The 20,062-nt window shown below is 39.8% G+C and overlaps 1 protein-coding gene across 3 annotated transcripts in view; it reads right to left on the bottom strand.

The window, feature by feature from the left end:
- The window catches only part of nrg1 (neuregulin 1), a 50,746-nt gene that overhangs the window by 21,550 nt on the left and 9,134 nt on the right, over positions 1-20,062 (bottom strand). For 2 of the 3 annotated variants that reach the window (XM_029515555.1, XM_029515554.1), the window contains exons 4-5: positions 7,628-7,695; positions 316-418 (exon numbers count right to left, since the gene is read on the bottom strand). In XM_029515555.1, the coding sequence (XP_029371415.1) occupies positions 316-418; positions 7,628-7,695 (171 nt within the window). Of the gene's footprint in view, positions 1-315; positions 419-6,777; positions 6,837-7,627; positions 7,696-20,062 lie in introns of all 3 variants that reach the window. The other variant, XM_029515557.1, reaches the window with a different exon arrangement.

Here is a 20,062-nt window from a genome sequence, read left to right on the forward strand (position 1 = left end):
GACACTAACTAAAAGTAGGGTTGCACAAACCTTTAGTGAGTTTTCATACCTATTAATTTTTTTTTTTATATATTTGTTCTTTTTTCTGATATTATCATGTTTTATGGTTATTGTTATTGGTTTGGACTTTGCAAAATTGGGAAAGTGCTTCACACTCCCAAGAGTACTTCATAAAAACTGTTTAAATAACTCTTGATATCTTGGTTTGACACCACAGTTAACAGTGGAGAATATGGGGACCCTACTGGGCACACAATAAAATCCAGCACTGCTCCTTTCAATTATACATTCAACATAAAATGTGAAATTAATTACTTTGTTTTGCAGTAGGCAACCACACACATGATTCCAACGACGAGGAGAGCAATGCAGATTCCTGATATTGTTAAAATACGTTTCTGATAAAGCTCCTCAGCTTCTGAAAAAGACAACAGTCCACTCTTAAAACATGTCCACAGCACACACAGACATACACAGAAACCCACAAAAACATAACCTTTAATAAGTCTTTTATGTGAGTGACACCTCCAGGAACACTAGATTTTACATTTTCTGCATTGTAAAGACTCTCTCTTAACTGTTGTTTCCTTTATGTTTTGAGAATGTGTCATATTATAATCTGTTCATTTGATTTTGAGCCAAATTTAGACTGAGTTTATTGCTTTACTTTAATGCATGGGTTCCTCCAAGTTCAGTGTGTATGTCAGCCAACAACATACCCTGAACACTTCCTTAAGAACAAATGTGTTTGTTTAATTCTTGTTAAAAGGAGTACCAGCTTATCCACTGACATCAGCTATTAAACTCTTTGAATCGTCAGAGTCAGTATTCCGGAATTCTTTCCAGGGTTGTGTTGCATGTATTACTTCCTTCCATCCCTTGATTCTGCGTTGTTGTTTTTTTGTTTTGTTTTTTTAGAGGGGGGGGGGGCTGTTGCCTGATTTGACCCTGTATGGGACTAAGATTTTGATTCAGCAATACCTAGAGTGCTCTGCATTCCGTCTTCATTCTTTTGGATCGTGACAGTTACATCTGAAGGAGGCTTAGAATCATCTAGGCATGCCACTGTGACTTTATATGCAACATTTCGAGGATGAGAATGGACCACAGCGCAGGTCTTAATTTACTGCGTCAAATACACGAGTACATTCATGCAGATAGAACATGAGCCTGCTCTGATTGTGAATAGAAGAAACTGCGCTGGTAAAATAAAAAGGTGAGGTGAAAAGCACATGCACACATACGGTGGAGGCTGAGGCTGGAGGCAGGATAAGAACAGTGATGCATGCTGTTTCATGCAGGAATGGGATTCTTGAGCAGGGGCTGAAGGGAGGGGAACATACAGGTCTATGGAAACCAGTAGCTTGAACTGTTCTCCTGATTCTAAATGGTGAATGTGATATGTGATCGCAATAACCTTTATACATATACATCGTGTGTGTGTGTACACACTATATCCCCTAAATTCAAGAACATCTTGGGGTGCTGTCAGTGCAGGGGGTGACACAAAAGAAAATGTAATGGGCCGAAATTGATATTTCTTGTGTGTTTTATAGTGGGGTTCGGGTTATTATATTCTTGAAGAATTAAGGTTAATACACACTGACACAAGACTAAACAAACACTATGGGGCGCTCCAGTCAGCAACCACTTTAGAGGCACCCTATCCCCTGGAGAGGGATTAGGAGTTGGTTTCACAGAACCTAGACACCCTCACTACATTTAAAATTAGGCTTGAAACCTTCTTCTTCAACAAAGTTTATAGTTCAAGCTTGCTCAGGACACCCTAAACCATCCCACAGTTTCCTTTCAGCTATGCTGCTATAGCCCTAGACCAGTGGTCACCAACTGGTGGACTGGTCATTGAAATCCAGACTGCCAGAAACATTCATACAGACTGCGAAGCGATTTACAATTGTGAAAATAAAAAACTGATAGGCCTACTAGTAACTGGTGAGCTGGAGAAGGGGGTGACAGAAACAGGCAGAAACAGAAATCTATCATTAATTTTAACCTGCTCAGCTCTATCCTCTTTGATTAACAACAAAACAAATAATTCACAATTATCTACAGTAAACACATAGCCCAAATAGAATAAAGGATTACATTTGAAAAACAGCATAAATGGTATGTAGTTTGTGTGACTGTGAAAGCTACAATGTGAGTTTTTTTTAGTTAAGGGTGGTATCTATCAAATTAACCTATGTTCAGTGCTCATGGTACAGCACAGCTTTTGTCAGGTCTGTGTTCTAAATGTTATTGTTCATTGCACTCAACCTAGCTATGTTCAGCAAACATTTTAAGATTTAATGCAGCTGTTATTCTGAGTACCTAAATCTGTGCCCTTTTGGCAGCTTTGAAATATCCCAGGACTCACAAAACGGTGTCAGTGTATCAGGACTGGTGAAAAATGTAATATTTGATTTTAGGGGTTTCAAAAATATATGCCACAAAACCCTGCACCCTGTCTTGAACTCAAAACCTTATTTTGTTCTTACTTTGCCCCACCTTATTTTTATTTTCTAATAAGATTTGAGTTTATAATAATGTATCACACAGTATTTGGGGAAAAAGACACTACAGTAGATGCCTATCTAATAATGCTGTAGCCAAATTTAAGTGGAAATTCCAGTAATATATATACTCCAGTTCCATGCATCAATTAAATATAGGACTTCTCCCCTCCGCAGGTTGGTGAATAGTACTCTAATGTCATTTTGTAAGAATGAACCCTTCATATTGTTGCCCCCTGAAGAAGAAAGTGAATCAAAGGGGGCCTGCTCCCAGATTTGTCCTTTAAAGCAGACATCATCGAAAACGGAAAGGGGTTCCAGCAACTTATTAAACTTTCTTTTCGGACTTTGTTAAAATTTTCTAACATATAAAAAGCCCTCTGTAGTGCCAGAAGTGCTTATTATTCATCATTAATAAAAGAAAACAAAAACAACCCCAGGTTACTCTTCAGTACTGTAGCCAGGCTAAAAGGGAGGCACAGCTCAATGAACCATTCATTCCTTTAACTCTCAACAGCAATTATTTATGAGCTTCTCTACAAATAAAATTGTAACGAGAAAAAAAGAGAGGAAAAAAATAATCAGCTCCTTCCCACAACTGGCAGTGATCTGATGTTCAACACAATAGCTTTTGAATCAATTGCAACGCCCGTTTTGAATTTGGAACCGCTTATCCGTTTCCTGGTCATGGGGTGTTTTGAAGCCAATCCCAGCTCACACTTGGCGAGGGCGGGGTACACCCTGGACAGGTCACCAGTCCATCGCAGGGCCAACACACAGAGGCAGACAGAGACAAACAACCACTCATGCTCACACTCACACCCGGACCTACGGACAATTTAGAGCCACCAGTCTTTGTAAACATGCATGTCTTTGGATGGTGGGAGGGAACCCACGCAGGCACAGGGAGAAAATGCAAACACGGAAAGGCCCCAGGCCCGGGAACCGAACCTGTGACCTTATTGTGGGGCAACACCACTAACCACTCTGCCGCCGAGCTGCCAATTTGGAAACATTCTCTCAGTTAAATCTGTCCAAGCAAATTTAACCTATCAACTTGTCTTTTAGAACTGATACCAACCAGGCATAAGATGTTTTTCCATCATGGATCTGGTCAATTTGACTTCATCTTTAAGTTATGCACTGCATCAATTTTCATTGCTATGTAGACGACACTCTGCTAAGCTCATCTATGAATCCGCTAGTCAAACTTCAGGCATTTATGAAAGAAAAATACTTGGCCCAACGTATTAGCTTCTCATTACTGCCTGTGAGTAAAGTTGAGAAATTAATAATAATAAAAAAAAAAAAAAGCTTTCAGGTTCCTCTTATGTGCAGGCTCCAAGTGTCATTCCAGCTGGTGTTTCCTCTTTGACAAAGCTTATTATTAAGTTAAAGCTTATCCTTTTAGTTGCTTTTATTACTTCCTCTATTACTTTAACTTATTGCTGAAATTTATCTTGTACTTTTAGTGGTATCAGTCACTAATTCTCTACGTTGGTGTGTATTTTTTGTGTTCTTTTCCCTCTTGCTCTCTCTCGCTTTTCATCCTTCTCTCTCCGTCTGTCTCCCTCTCTCGGAGCCCAACCAGTCGAGGCAGAGGGCACCACCAACCCTGAGTCTGGTTCCCCATGAGATTTTTATCTGTCAAACTCACCCATCAAAGTCAGTGGACGGGGCTTACATGAATCAAGTCTAATCGATTGCTTTGGTGAAACCTGAAAGTCTTTGAAAACATTGTGGCTACGCAGGATGTGTTTCAACTTTCTCTGGAGTTGGTGAAAGCCATTTTAGACCTTGCAGAATATATAGAAGTGGGAATTTATTGAAGTTGTTGGCATTATCTCTGCACTTTCCGACCAAGATAATGACCGCAAATTTAGAGGAAGTACTCCACCGCTTCAGACACAACCACACACACAAGGACTGGGACGTTTGGTGCTTAACATACCGACTTCTTTCTGCTAAACCAGCTTGTTCAGCAAGTCAACGAAGGCTATCAGGAGGTGCATGCAATAAAGCGATCTGAGGTATTTACTTGAAATCAATTTTCAGTTTGTAAATTGCCTCTGCAACTCCAGAGAAAGTTGAAACACATCCTCCGTAGCAGCAATGTTTTGTAAGACTTCCAGGTTTCACCAAAGCAATCGATTAGACTCGATTCGCATTAGCCTCGCTCACTGACTTTGATGGGTGAGTTTGACAGATAAAATTAATTAATGAAGCGCTGCAACAAGACCATGAAATAATTAAATAAATAGTGATACAACAGTTTGTTAATGTATTAATTCAATATTTAATTATTAATTTCTAATTTTAATTTACTGACACATTAAGATAATGATTTAAAGATTTATTTATATATTTCATTCTGTCCCTTTTGGTCCTCCATACCCTGTGGATGGGGGACCAAAAGCTTTGTCCTGCATTCTTAAGATCTGGATGCCTCAAGGGCCGGTGCGCCTCGCACACTGTGGTGGACACCAGTGGTCAGGGAAGCTATTCGGCTGAAGTAGGTGTCATTTAGGGACATGTTGTAACTGAAAACTCCAGAGATAGTTGTGAGGTACCAACAGGCCCAAAGGGCAGCAGCTGCAGCTAAAGCAGAGGCAGAGGAAATTTTGGGGAACTTTTGAAGTCCGCCAATCCACCCTCTGTAATGGAGACAGAGGTGCAGGATGATGGGGAACTATCTTCAATTTCCCTGGGTGAAGTCGCTGAAGTAGTTAAACAACTCCACAGTGGCAAAGGCCCAGGGGTTGATGAGACAACTGAAATGCTAAGACCGTGGGTGATGGGGGGCTTTCTTGGTCAACACACCTTTTCAACATTGTGTGGCAGTTGGGAATGGTGCTGAAGGAATTACAGAGGGTGTGTGCCAATTATAGGGGCATCACACTACTCAGCCATGGAAAAGTTTACTCAAAGGTACTGGAATTTAGAGTCCAGCCGATTGTCAAACCCCAGAATGAATAGGAATAATGTGGAATCCGTCCTGGTTATGGAACAGCGGACTAGCTCTTTACTCTTGCAGGGATCCTGGAGGGGGCCTGGGAATATAATCTCCGAGTCCAAATGTGCTTTGTGGATCTGGAGAAGGCATATGATCGGGCGTTCTGTGGGATGTCTTACTGGAGTATGGAGTGAGGTTGTCACTTCTGAGGACCAATTGATCTCTTAATGCCCAAAGCAAGAGCTGTGTACAAATACTTGGTAAGTTGGACTTGTTTCTGGTGGGTGTTGGCCTCAGCCAGAGCTGTGCCTTGTCTCAAATCCTGTTCATGGTTTTTGTGGCCAGGATTTTGAGTCACAGCTGTGGTGAGGAGGGGTTGCAGGTCAGTAGCTGGAGGATCATATTGTTGCTTTTTGAGGATGCAGTATGAATGAGTCCTTGCCCCAAGTGAAAGAGTTAAAGTATGTCGGGGCCTTGTTCATAAATGACGGAACTCTGGAGTGTGAGATTGACCAGAGAATCAGCAATCAACTGTTGCAGTGCTACATTTGTTGCACCACACCATTGTTACAAAAAGGAAGCTGAGTCAAAAGGTAAAGCTCTTGATCTAACAGTGAATTTTCCCTACCTCACCTATGGTCATGAGAAATTGGTCGTGACCAAAAGAACAAGATCGTGGATACTAGCGGACAAAGAGGGTTTTCTCTGCTGGGAAGCTGGGGTCTCCTGATAAATAGGGTGAGAAGCTCAGTCATCTGGGAGAGACGTGGAGTACAGCCACTGCTCCATTGCACAGAAAAGAGTCAGTTGAGGGGGTTTTGGCATCAGATAAGAATGCCATGGGGCCATCTCCCTAGGGAGTTGCTCCTGGCACATCCAACTGGGAGGACACCTCGGGGCAGACCCAGGACCAGGTGGAGAAGTTATATCTCCTCAATGGCCTGGAAGCACCTCAGGATCCCCCAGTCATAGTTAACCCAAGTTCCCAGGGGAAAGGAAGGCTCTGGGGCTCCCTGCTTAAGCTGCTACCCCTGTGACCTGATTCCGGACAAGCAGTTGAAGATGGATGGATGGATGGAAGATTGGAACTTCATTCTTTGAAATTAAAATAAAAATTGTGCAAATTCTGGCAGTGCATGCACCTTAGCATCCAAAACAAAATGAGCACAGGGAAACAATGTTCAACATGCAGAGAGGTTCTGGGCTCCACAAATCATGGGTCTTAGAAGAAACATTGTAACAGGAACACAGCACAGCAGGTATTAATTGAGCATGCTCTGCTCCAGCAGACTGAAAAGGAAGGAAACATACTGTAAAAGCTGGCCATTACATAGTTTTGGCAGCGATCACCAGTAAACTCATTTGGACATCTGGCAAGAAAATAAAAGAGACAGAGAAAAAGAGAAAAGGAGTTATTTTATCGAGACCTGTGCTGCACCCACGATAGTCACCACTGGTGTTTTTGGCAGGAAGAGCCAGCTTTATCCCGTTTATGTCTGGGAGGCTGGTTTCTGTCAGTCCCCTCAGTCCTTCATACAGCTGAATCTCTAGTACAGAGAGATGATGAGTCCCTGCAAGTCTGAACCATGTCTTAGCAGCAGACTGAAATTTGCATGTATCTATGTAGCTACTCAGAGTAAGCAAAGTGATTGGCTAGAATATGCTCCTACATAAGGGGACTCAGCCCGCACCATGATGAAAGACGGTGCTTTCTCACCCAGCAATGTAGTGACAGCAGCCCAATAAGCAGTGATCCCTAAGTCTCCTATATGTACACATGGCTAATAACTGAGGAATAATGCGATTATCACAGCAACACCAAACCTGAGGAGCCAGAGAAGACGCCCATTACCCATGAGTGTGTATTGGGGGTGCTGGTAAGGCTAAATGGGAGCACCAGTAGCTTGTCTGTCTCACCTCCAGGCAATAAAAACCTTCAGACTTAGATGGAAGTGGGTTGCTGCTTTGACACATGATGCGATGTAATGACGTACATGCAAATTTCAGTGTGCTACTCTTCCATCACTCATGTAAGGCCTCAGAAAAGATGGTTATCACTGTAACCAAGGGAAATATTGACTTCCCTTCCGTCTCTGGGGGAAAACATGGGGGTGAAACACCAGCAATGACATGTGGGACTAATACACTTGTGTTCACATACGTTTTGGGTCTGAGACTTTCTTAAGCACAGCTTGTTCACATCGGTGCCCAGTGAATCCCGCCAAGCACCTGGTTGAGTGGGTAGAAAGGAAGAGACATAAACAGCACTGACATTTTACATACAAGACATGAACATAGACAGAAAAACCATGTACGATATAAACACAAAGCAGTAGCTAGGGAGCAACCTCATTCTGGACAAAACAGGTCCAGAATCTGTGTGAGGTCACGGACTATTTTGTTTTGTGAAATATTTTGATTACAGTTGTTCATTGTGTGTTCCAGGCCTCAGCATACAATTTGGCCATTTGAGTTAGTTCTCAGTCACTTTGAAGCAGTTCAGTTATTAGCATCCAAGATATGTATTGCATTTCACACAACACTCAGTGTATCAGTAAAAAGAGTCAAAATGTTGTTCATGTGTGTCAAAACATAAAGTCAGCCACTTTAACACTTTAACATTGTTATTAATGAATAATGCTTTCTCCCAGAGCTAACAACACATCAATGAAATGCATAGGTATGGACATACAGGTATAAATGGGTGTCAACAACGTGAATAGCTATAAGCAGTTATATATATAACAGCTATTAAAAGGTGTAAAGGCGATGTACAGGTGTAAATGTTATGAACAGTATTAAAGTGTACAAAACGGTATAAAGGGATATAAAAGCATGAAAATGTATGAGAACACATGGCATAAAGAGGTATGAAAAGGTATAAAGGGAAATAAAAAGGTATGAACATGTAAGAAGAGGTTGAATTTTTACCTGCACTAATATGTCTGAAAACTGTAGTACATACCGGAATGAGCAAGTACAAAAAGGTAAAGGTGAAAAGATGTAAGACTCTGTATGAACAGAAGAAGGTAGTGGGCTTCATTCCTAGGCCTGGGGCCCACCTGTGGGGAGCCTGAATGCTCTCCCCGTGCCTGTGTGGACTTCCCTCGGGGAGCCTGGCCCACCATCGTCAAAATACACGCATGTCTAGGTTGTTTGTAGGGATGAGCGAGTACATCACTATCCGTATCTGTTCAGCCGTATACATTATCCGTATCCATATCTGTACTCAGATGGGTTGATCAGAAAGTTGCCCTATTTATTGTAAGCAGTATATTTTTATTTACAGCTTAATTTGTATTACACCAAGGTAGGAAGAGCGAGCCGTCTGGAAAAAAACCTGACCCGCTGAAGAAACAGTGAGAAATATAGCTGCAAGCAGCAATTACGGGGTTCAAATAGACGAATTGTTTAGTGATGCTTATTCCATGCACAAAACATCAGTGATGAATATTTTAACAGGATGGTGTATAGAAAAGGTTAATGAAAAAGACTGGGTTACTGGGGCATGTATGGGGTTACAGTTAATAACATTGCTAATATCATTAAATGTTGTAGCCATGTTTCTTGGAGTAACATTTTTTCCTAAGGGTAAAAGGTAAGGTAAGGGTTTTCTGTACCAAGTTTTGTGTAGATCAGGCCAGTGTTTCAGAAGCAGATGACTATTAAATGTCAAAAAACTCATTATATCACCATTGGCATTGACACATAGCTCTAACGTTATATGATGTTGCAACTATTCCTTTATTTATAATTTGAATAGAGCATACCCCAGAGGCCCAAAATATTTATTTAATTTTTTTATTTAATTGATGTTACCGTTCATGAGAAGATAATTTTTAAGTATTTTTTCTACATATTAAAAATTATCTTAAAAATGGGCATGTTCAAGTGCTTCTGCAGACTGTATTTTTTGATGTATTACTTTCTTGGAATAACTTGTCAGTGAGGCCTTGCCATTGTGCACAAGAAATTTTACAATGATTGATGCAGTGCATGATATTGGCATGATTATTTGCATATTAATGAGTAAATTGATTGGCTTGTGGCGGCCATGTTTTTTTATGTACCATCTTCTGCTTCACAATTCAGGTTGAGATTTGGCTGAAAATTATGTTTCAAGGTGGATCCCACCTGATGATCCCAAAGACATCTTAGCTATCACTGCTCACTGGCTGAGTTAGATATTATCTTTCGGGCTCATAGAGCAGGGTGAAAGTTTGTTGTTAGGGAGTTAGTCAATGAGTCTAACCCTAACCCTAACCCTCACCCTTTTGCTAAAATTATCATTATGCAAATTATCTTAAAATCCAATTTGGCTGACTTGAATGGTCGAAGAGGCAAATTTGTTCCTTGTAATGAGGGGAATCAGTATACCAAGTTTGGTGACTTTTGGTCAAAGGGGCCAAGGGGCATGACCTGTTGAAAATGGCGACTTTGATCCAAAATGGCTGCCAGGTCATGTAGCCTATGGACACCAGCTTGTACACAATATATCGGGACATGACTCTCTACAATCCTACCAAATTTGCTGACTTTTCAATGAACAGTCTAAGTTTTATGGGCAGAAGAAAAAAAGTGGTGGGAAAAAAAAAATCCTGTCCAGACCGTACCCCACCCTCACATAAAACACTGGCTGGTAACCCTTATGTGTAAGCAGTAGAAAATGAAGGAGTGCAAGTGTATGAAGAGGTATAAACACGTACAAATGGATACTAAATTATACAGGCATATAAGGTATGGACATATAAAATTCTATAAAATTTGGAGCCCACAAAATAGTGGTAAATGTAACACATTCTTAAAAATAAGCAAAGCTGTTTTGAAGCTTCTTATCAGCAATTTTAAAAAATTGCTGAAAAATTGGATGAGTCCCTAAAGGAGATTATTTTATTAATAAAAAATATTTTTCTGTTGATACTATCTCCTGTTCATACATTAGACACCTTTTTATAACTGTATACACAAACCATTTTCCTGGTATGGCTTCTTACAAATCGGTTATTAAAGAGATTAAACAGCCTGCTGTTGGAGGGAAAAAGTAATTTCACTGATTACAAAGTGGAACAGGATAAATTGGAATCTGGGAGTCTTTATGTGACATAATTAGTCATATAGCAAAGCGGAATTGAGAGGCATTACTGGTGGGTCTACTTGAGAGAAAGCTTTTGATTCTGTCATGTGGCTCAGTCGAGACTTTTCAATATATTTGTATTTCACTGTGTATTATATAAAAAAAATGCAAATGATAAACCAAGGGTGAGAAAATTGAGCGGTATCCATTCCTGCTGTCTTAGAATGTGGATAACACACCTTAACCTTAACCCTGCTGTTTGCAATCTGTACTGATCACTCAAGCCAATGCATTATTCAAAACTATGAAATTTTTTAATGAAAATTTTTATAGTGTGGTTCGGAGCTCTGTGTACGTGTGCGTGTGTGATCGCCGACATGTCTTTTGTCATGTATAGGCCTGGCAAACTAGGGGAGACCAGGGACAGCTGGCAGTCAGGCTAGTTCTCGTGAGGGAAAAAAATAATTGGTAAAACCGAAGCATTTGTAACGCTTCCTTACAACCATCCCTGAACTAAATAGTCAATAATTTTTGTTCTAATTCTTGATTTTATTGTTTTAATTTCAAAACATAGATTGTCAACATCGCCAAATGTCACATCATAGCATTGTTTACCTTACTAACTGCTTAACAACATCTTTCCAAGACTTCTTTTCTTCTGACTGTCTTGCACAAGTCTGTGATATCAAACAAATTGAGGCAGTAACATAAACAAATGTTAAAATGTGAACACACAAGTCTTTCTCACGTTATCTCTTCCTTATTATTAAAATAGAATTAGGGCACTGTTTGATGAGTAAAACAGTACACAACAAGCCTTCATATTAGCGCTACATAAAGTAGATTACAGGTCATGTTAATGATAACCTGTGATTGTTTTTAAATCAGTTTTGCAACTTGTACATATTTCATTAAACCACTAAAATACATGGCTCAGTAGTTGACATACTAAAGTTGAGAACACTGGAAATTGCAAATTTGCTGTTTCAGTGTAAGCAGTTTTTGGTGCATTGGAAAAATGGCTATGCTCGAAGCAATATCAAGCTTTCAAAGCAGAAGCATTGCGGCAAGATGTTTCGATGCCTCACTTTACCATGTGAAAAATCACGTCATTACATCACACGCATATCGGCAGTGTTGCAGCGGTTTTGGATTGAGGGCAGGGATTTCTCCCACTCCCAAAATACTTATATATGAGCATAATCCTAAACTTCGTGGATTTTTGAGAGGAGAGTTTTGCATGCATTATTGCTATAGTTTCATTGATTGACAACCATGGATAGTGAGGTATAGGTAAGATAAACACATGATTAGATTAATAGCCGTACACTTACACTGTACACTTTACCTTGGCAAACACTATACATACTGACTTCACTGCAAACTGAAAGTGTTTTCTCCAAAGCTCGAGAGGCAGAAGAAAAAGACAAAGAAGAGAAACAGACTTAAGCCAAACTTAAGCAAGATGATTGTTTTTAAGTAAAAATCTTTGAATTCCGCAAACCTTGCCAGCATCACCAGCATTTTGTACTATTGTTACATAAATATTTCCATATGCTGCAAAAGTATATTTTTATTATGTACAGTATTTTATGTTGGCAGAATCACATTATATTGTTAACATTAAAGAAAAAAAAAACTGTCAACAATTTTAAGATGCACATAGAGCCTTTATTGTTAACATTCAGCAGGGTTTTACTATTTAATAGGACCTTGCCCTTCATTGTTCCATGCAAATGCTATGTTGAATTTTAGCCAGCAGATGTCGCCATATTAAAGTGTATCAAATGCTTTGAAAGACTGAATGATTTCAACACATATTGATATTGATTCATTGGTTCAGAAGGTTTCGGGTTTCCCATCACTAATTAGAACTGTCCCTGGTCTCACTCACATGGACTTTCAACCTGCGTGTGTCTGTCTGTGTCTTTGCCTGTTTGTTTGTCTGCATGTCTCTAATGTTGAGTCTGGTATGTGTGCAATTTATCAACTATTTAATTGACACAGAGGAGTGATTTAAAATGGGCTCTCACTGGGTAGCTTAAAGGCTGGTAGCCCTTGAAAATCAATCTAATATTTTTTTCTCTATAGTAGCTATTTTTTCCTTCAAAAAACAGCTATTAGACTTTATAAATCTTTACATTTAGAGGATAAGCTACCAAACAGCAAACCTTTCCTCCAGGAATTAATAACATGTTTCTGATTTTAAATCCAATTCCAATTCTATGGTTCTCCACTGAAGCTCTGGGATTGCCATGGTGACCTCTAAGATTACCATGACAAAAGCCCCAGGGCAGAGGCAGATAGTTGAAAACTGGTGTATTTTTTGCCTGGTAGAACCCTGAAACTAAGCCTACTTTTGACAAAAGTATCAGAGAACTGACCACACAGTCATTGCTAGAACAAGATTCTGAAGTGGTGTTGGCCTTTTGGTTTTTCTATCGCCTAAAATGTGGACAACAGGTTGATAGGCTGTTCTGCTGTTGTCATGCAAAGTTGTTTTGGAGCGAATGGGAGACATGGATGGTAGACATGTCCTCTGGAGGGTCACAGATCAAATCTGTGTCTTACAGGTAAAGCACAAGACACGTTGACTGACACGGGGCAAAAATTCTATTACTTTGGAAAAAAGGTTCTAGTTCAAACTATGTGCCATTGAAGATGATTTACAAATGTGTTTTTGAGAAAAGATCATTTCTCCATACTAGCAGATGGCATTACCACTCTGACTCGAAGAGTCTGCATAATACACACACATTATAATATTTTTTATTGGCATATTTAAACAGTTACCAATCAAAAGTGTTAAAAATATTGAAAGGATTAATATCTTCACTAATAGATGAATTAAGGTTTGAATGGAGTCTCCTGCTCATATTTTCACTTCTTTGTATTGACTTTCAATTGAGTTTTATTTCTTTTTTGGCCAAACTTCATATTCCGAAGAGAAAAGACATAGCACTCCTGATAAAGCTGCATGTTTTGATGTATAATTTGTCTGAGTTTCCTGCCCTGAGGCACTCCACCTCTCTGATATTTCATTGCTTTAGAGGTGCAGTGCCTTGGTGCATTGCCCTACTGTGCTTGAGACATTTGGACGGGACAAATATTATTTAAGCAAAGGCTAAGGACAGGAGATAGAACAGGCTTATTATATCACTGAAAGGGCTATAGCTCTAATGACCTCTTAATGTGCTTTTGTAAAACGGTTACAATGTAGATTACACAATAGGCACACAAATACTTTTTTCCCTTCTTTTCTTTATATACATCTTTTAATAAATCAAAAAAAAAAAAAAACAACTAAGTCCTCCAGGCTACCAGCACATACTGAATGATGGTTACTATGCAACAGACAAACAGAAAGAACTGAAGCAAAGAAATGTAGTTTGTTTGTCTACCTGGTCTTTCATGAGCTGTGCATGTCATTTCCACTGTCTCTTTTTAAGATAAATTTTCCAGTATTGTTAAAATAAACACTTGGTAGGTCGTTTCTTTTGCCGGTATGCTGTAACCCCCTAAATTTAGTAAATCTATAAAACTAAAATTAAACAAGAGCTAAAAACAAGAACTTAATTGAAATCAAAACACCCACCAATTCGGATCTAAACATTACAAAACTTTTATGTATTGAATATTATATCACCCAAATCCCTTCTATTTAATGATCTAATAACTAATCACTGATTATCAGTTTTGTTTATTTTTTTCAATGAAACCTGGCTGCAGCAGAAGGAGTATGCTAGTATAAACAATTATACACTCATGGCTGTGCATGCACACTTACAATGACACAAAAATTGATGTCATGTCGCATAGCAGCATAGTTCTCTTATTACATCCATAGCGCAGGTGATACGGTAATCACACAGACAGGAGGAGAAGAAGAAGCAGCAGAAGAAGAGAATGGCCAAGCGACAGCTTGATTTGAGGGACTTCGGTTTTAAGAGGGTTAAAAGTAACAGGGTAGATAAGTCAAGCGTCAAGAATACTTATGTCATTAAAGGTGGAATTTCTGGTAAAGGGTGATAACAGCACAGTTAACGATGTTCGTTTGGAGCTTACGTTTTTTTTTTTTTTTTTTTGTTAACTAACGCTAGATAGCTAGCTAATGTCAGGTTAGACTTTACATTCACAAAGTTAATGTTAGAATTGAAAACTGGTGACTGCTTTGGGAATAAATCTAACCTAATAACAATCTATATTTGGCCACTACTGTTTTCGCCATTGATGATAGCTAGGACCAACCTTGTGCTGAGTGAAATTGAAGTTTTAATAACTATTAATTTTAAGTTAATTTGACTCTGAAAGCAAGAAACCTGACATTAAAAAACATGATTATGAAACTCTTTGGAAGCTCCTACGAGATACTTTAGGGGAGAATGGGGTAGGCAGTCACTGAAAAAAACTGGTCAGTTATTTATTTTTGCTTCCCCTTTATTGCCTTTTGTTTGGCCACCTCAAGTTCAAGAAATGTCAGGTGGTGCTATGCATTTATATTTTTTTGAATATGTTTTTGTAAAGGTTCATTCTTGCACTTAAAATTGACTTGACCTGACCTCTAACAATAATCAATCCCACGATCAGCACACTGTTATCAGCACAAATTATCTGTCCCTAAATATTAAAATCCACCACCCCCCCGATTTTTTTATTTTTATTTTTATTTTTTTTTTTATTACAACTCGAGTACTGTATACACCCCCCACTCGTGTTAACTTTTATATTCTTCGTTTCCCAAGAGGAGGGGTTGCTGTGATATTTCAATCCATTTTATGAATCAACCCTAAATCAAATCTAGCTTTAGGTCTATTGAAAGCCTGAAGCCTAAAGCCTCCACCTGGAGCGGAAGCGCCGCGATCGCCTGTGCAAATAGTCGCGATTAAAATCAATAAGATATTTTATCCGCGTCAATTTATGCTCATCGGATCGCACCAGACAGGAAGTCAGATACAGTTTCCACCTAAACCTGTCAGCCTACTTACCTACCTAATGGCCTACTTCCCTATGGTGGAAGCAGAAACCCCAGGAAATATCAGAAGCTGAAGCTCTTTCACGTGGCAGAGTCAAAGTAAGCTATTCTTTGTAGTTGTTTCCGTATACAATCCCATAATCGCGGGATCCACAGATCTCGTGAGACTGTGTGATACCTGTGTGTTCTTTTTTGTTTGTTTTGTTCTCATTCATTCATTCTAGAATGGATGGATTCTAGAAAATGCGCTTCAACAAGAAACAGCAAAGTCTGGTGGCTCTCAATTTTTACAAAATGTTACTTTATTTTTTATTGTATTTTTGTTATTTTCTGTCAGTTGGTGATGGCTATTGTCTGACAAGAGTTTACTCAAGAGAAGAGCTTCTTTCATTGAAACTGGGCAAATCTGGAGGATACCAGAAGGCTCGGAAATGGAGATATAAGCCCTTTCTGCCATCAATCGTCATGGGAAATGTCAACTCTCTGCCCAACAAACATGATGAGATGGAGATATTGGTGAAGACTCAGAAAGTATAGTGTGATTCCTATATGTGATTCCTGTGTGGAACTACCTGACTTAACTTCTCATACAGATGGACAGAGACAATAAAGCTAGTGGATAGAAGAAAGGGGGAGGACTGGCTTTATTACTGCCATTACTGATGTGCTGTCCAGATACTGAATTATTGGCAGTTGGTAAGAGACCATACTGTGTACCAAGAAAATGTAGTTATATCATAACAATACTTTTGTACATTCCACCCAAGGCAACTGCTGAAGTTCCATGTGAAGGTCTCCATGAAACTGTTGCCAGGATACAGACTAAACATTCTGAGGTACTTGTATTAATATCTTGAGAGTTCAACCCCTGCTGACTGAACAATGTTTTGTTTTTTATTTTCTATATTTTTTATTTTTATTTTTATTTTGATGAGCTCCTGACTAGGTGAATTTCCCCTTGGGGATCAATAAAGTTATATCTATCTATCTGTTCCTGTCATGATCACAAACTTCCATTGTGTGCGGTGGAGGAGGAGGCAGAGCATGAGTGCCTGTGTGTGTGTAAAACTTGCATTTGCTGGATTGCACAGCTCGACCAGCTGATGAGGTAAAAGTCAGGATGGCTCTATTGAATGCCCGGCCCCTATCCAACAAGACTTTCGTCCTTCGTGACTTTTGCAACTCCCATTCTTTGGATTCAATGTGTATAACAGAGAAATGGCTGCGCGATGGGGAAGTGGCACACCTAATGGAACTTTGCCCTCCTGAAAGCAGCTTCTTCAACTTTCCTAGACTGACTGGAAGAGGCGGGGGGTGGGTTGCCCCACTTTTTAAGGACAGTTTTAAATGCAAACTGATTCCATATGGTGATGCTTACCACAGCTTTGAATTGCAGGTTTTCATGATAAATAAACCCTCGATTGCTGTGATCTATCATCCACCTAAGCACAATGATAACTTTATCTCAGAGTTTGCAGACTTCTCATTCAGATTTATTTTTCAGCATGAGATTATATTAATTGTTGGTGATTTTAATATTCACATTTGTTGTGATGATAAGCCACTCATGACCTTTTAAATGTGATTGAGTCTTTTAATCTCACACAGTTTGTGTCTGGACCAACACATCAGCTAGGATGTCACACCATGGTGAGGTTGTCTTGTCTGGGTTTATTGTCTTGTCATTTCCTGTTTTATTTTGAAAGTCCTAACACTCCTTTTGTTTCAGAACACTTGCCCTTCGTCATGTATCCTGTGTCTCCCTGATTACCATTGTTTCCACCTGTTCCCCATTTCCCCTCCACATTTTAAATAGTCTGTCTTCCCCTTGTCTTGTGCCAGTGTGTCGTCGATTCATGTCCCACACCAGCGTTATGTCCGTGCCACAGTCCTCGTGTAAGCTTTTGGTCCTTGATTGAGTGAATTTTTGTTGAAATTTCTATATCTCAGTTTAGCCTTTTTCATAGTATTATAGACCGGTTTCAAATTTGGCTTTTTTTATCGAAGGTCTTTGAGAAAGTTGTCTCAAATCAACGATTACAACTTCTGTCACAGAATGATTTATTTGAGCTGCTACAGTGTGCTTTCCATGCTAATCATTCTACAGAAACAGCACTTACAAATGTGGCAAATGACTTATTGTTGACCCTTGTCTCAGACTTAACATCTGTTCTTTTGTTGCTGGACCTTAGCGCTGCATTCAATACAGTGGGCCACTGTATACTTTTGGACAGGCTCGAGGACTTTTTTTTTTTTTTTTTTTTGGCATCTCAGGTCAGGCACTTAAGTGGCTCAGATTTTGCCTGTCAGATAGATCTCAATGTGTTTTATACAATAGCATGCTATCTGACTCCTGTGTCCTGTTAGACACGTGGTCCCTCAGGGCTCTGTCCTAGGTCCACTGTTGTTTTCAATGTATCTGGCACCACTAGGTCAGATCATGCGCTCTTTTGGAATTGTTTTTCATTGTTATGTTGATGATTTGACAGGCAGGGAATGGGTCTGACTCTGGTAGACTTACAGCCAAGACTGAGATGATAGCTAAAGAACCATGGTGCTCTTTGATCAGTCCCTTTTATTTGATTTGCATGTACTTTGTACATTGACACAAGTAGCCTTCTTTCACCTTAGAAAATTTGCAAAGATCAGCTCAATCCTTTCACTGAATGATGCCGAAACCCTTATCCATGCTTTTGTGACATCCAGGCTGGATTACTGTAATGTTCTTTTATCAGGATTGCCCAAAAAGAGTTTTCGAGGTCTGCAGTTGGTAACTGTAATTATTGGCCATCTCAAAGCTAATATGAAGAGTGGCTGCAGAGCAAGTAGCCGATGCTGCTAACCCGCTGATGGCTAAGTACCACAAAGTGCCAATGTTCTATATGGGTGATTTCAGCAACTGCACATTGGGGGTCTTTCCAACAATATGCGGACATAGCCACAAGGAAATAATGTCTTCTGGACTCGTGTTATAGCAACATTAAGAAACTTAAGGGTATGAGCACATCCTCAGCTTGGAGGTGCAGACCAGCACATTGTCCTTCTGCTTCCACACTACAGGCCAGAACTGAAACCCTCCAAGACTCAGACCTACTGCACCACCTAATGTTTGGAGGAGGAAGCTGCATAACTTCAGGGCTCACTGGCAAGCACAGACTGGGGCATCTTCCAAAGCGACCTGGAAGAGCAATTGTCAGTGGTCACTGACTATATCAAATTTTGCATCACTACTACCATACCTACAAAAACATAAAAAAAAAATCCCAAATTCCCACCCAAATCAGATTTATTATAGCACCAAATTATAACAAAGTAACATCAAGACATTTTACATATAGAGCAGGTCAAGACCAAACTCTATAAAATTATTTAAAGAGACCCAACTAATCCCCCCCTGAGCAAGCACTTGGTGACAATGGCAAGGAAAAACTTCCTTTTAAGAGGCAGAAACCTTGGGCAGAATCAGACTTGGCGGGGGGCATGTAGAGTAGGGACAGAATGAGAGCAGGAGGAAGGGATATTCAAAGCAGGTGTAGGTAGGAACATATGGTGCTGCATGGAGGTAATATAAATGATGGATTACAGCAGAGATTAAGCACAGTCTCAGAGAGCAACAGAAGAATTTCCAACATAAGGACTGGGCAACCCTCAAAATTATCAGTGGACAAATAAAAAAATGTAATTCTAAGGGCCAAACTCCAATGCAAAGACAGTTTGGAGGATGAGTTTAGAAACATGAACAAAAAACAAGCCTTTCATAAAGTAAAAGATTGGTTGTGAAACCAGGTAAATACTCTGAATAGATTTCACAAAAGATTTAATAACCATAATTACTCTGCTGCCTATGAGAAACTGTTTAGAGCCCTCACTTTTCAGGAACCCACACATCCTGCCTTCACACAGGAGGCTGTCCAATGGCAGCTGGTGCAAACCTCACAAGACACCAGGGCCAGATAGCATCCTGGCCAAGGTGCTCAAGCTTCATGCCATGAAGCTCTTTCCCATTTTTCACTCCAACTTCTGGGAATCCTACAAGACAACTTCAGTGCCTGCCCTCTGGAAAACCTCCACCATCATCCCAGTACCCAAGAAACCCCACCCCTCAGAACCCAGTCACTATCAGCCAGTTGCCAATAATCATGAAAAGTTTGGAAAAAACTGATCCTGAACATCATCTTGCCAGCTGTCACACCTCAGCTAGATCACTATCAGCTTGCCTATGAGGCCAAGCAGGGGAGAGAGGAGGCTGTGGCATGCAGCCTCCATTTGCCTCTTTCAACATCAGGATTCTGTCCTTTGTTTGTCCATCAAAGGACAATTTTACTACAATTCCTTTTTTTTTTTTTTTAAATCTCAGTTCTGGATTTAACACCATCCAGCTAGTCAGATATTATCAAGAAACTCCGTAACCTCAATATACCTTAACTCTCATTCACTGGGTTCATAACTTTCACGGCAATAGACCACAGACTGTTAAAGTACGCACAGCATAATCATCAACTATTATTAAAAATACCAGAACCCCCAAGGGCTGTGTCCTGAGTCCTATT

This window comes from Echeneis naucrates, chromosome 12 (assembly GCF_900963305.1).
Source record: "Echeneis naucrates chromosome 12, fEcheNa1.1, whole genome shotgun sequence".
Classification (NCBI taxonomy): Eukaryota; Metazoa; Chordata; class Actinopteri; order Carangiformes; family Echeneidae; genus Echeneis; species Echeneis naucrates.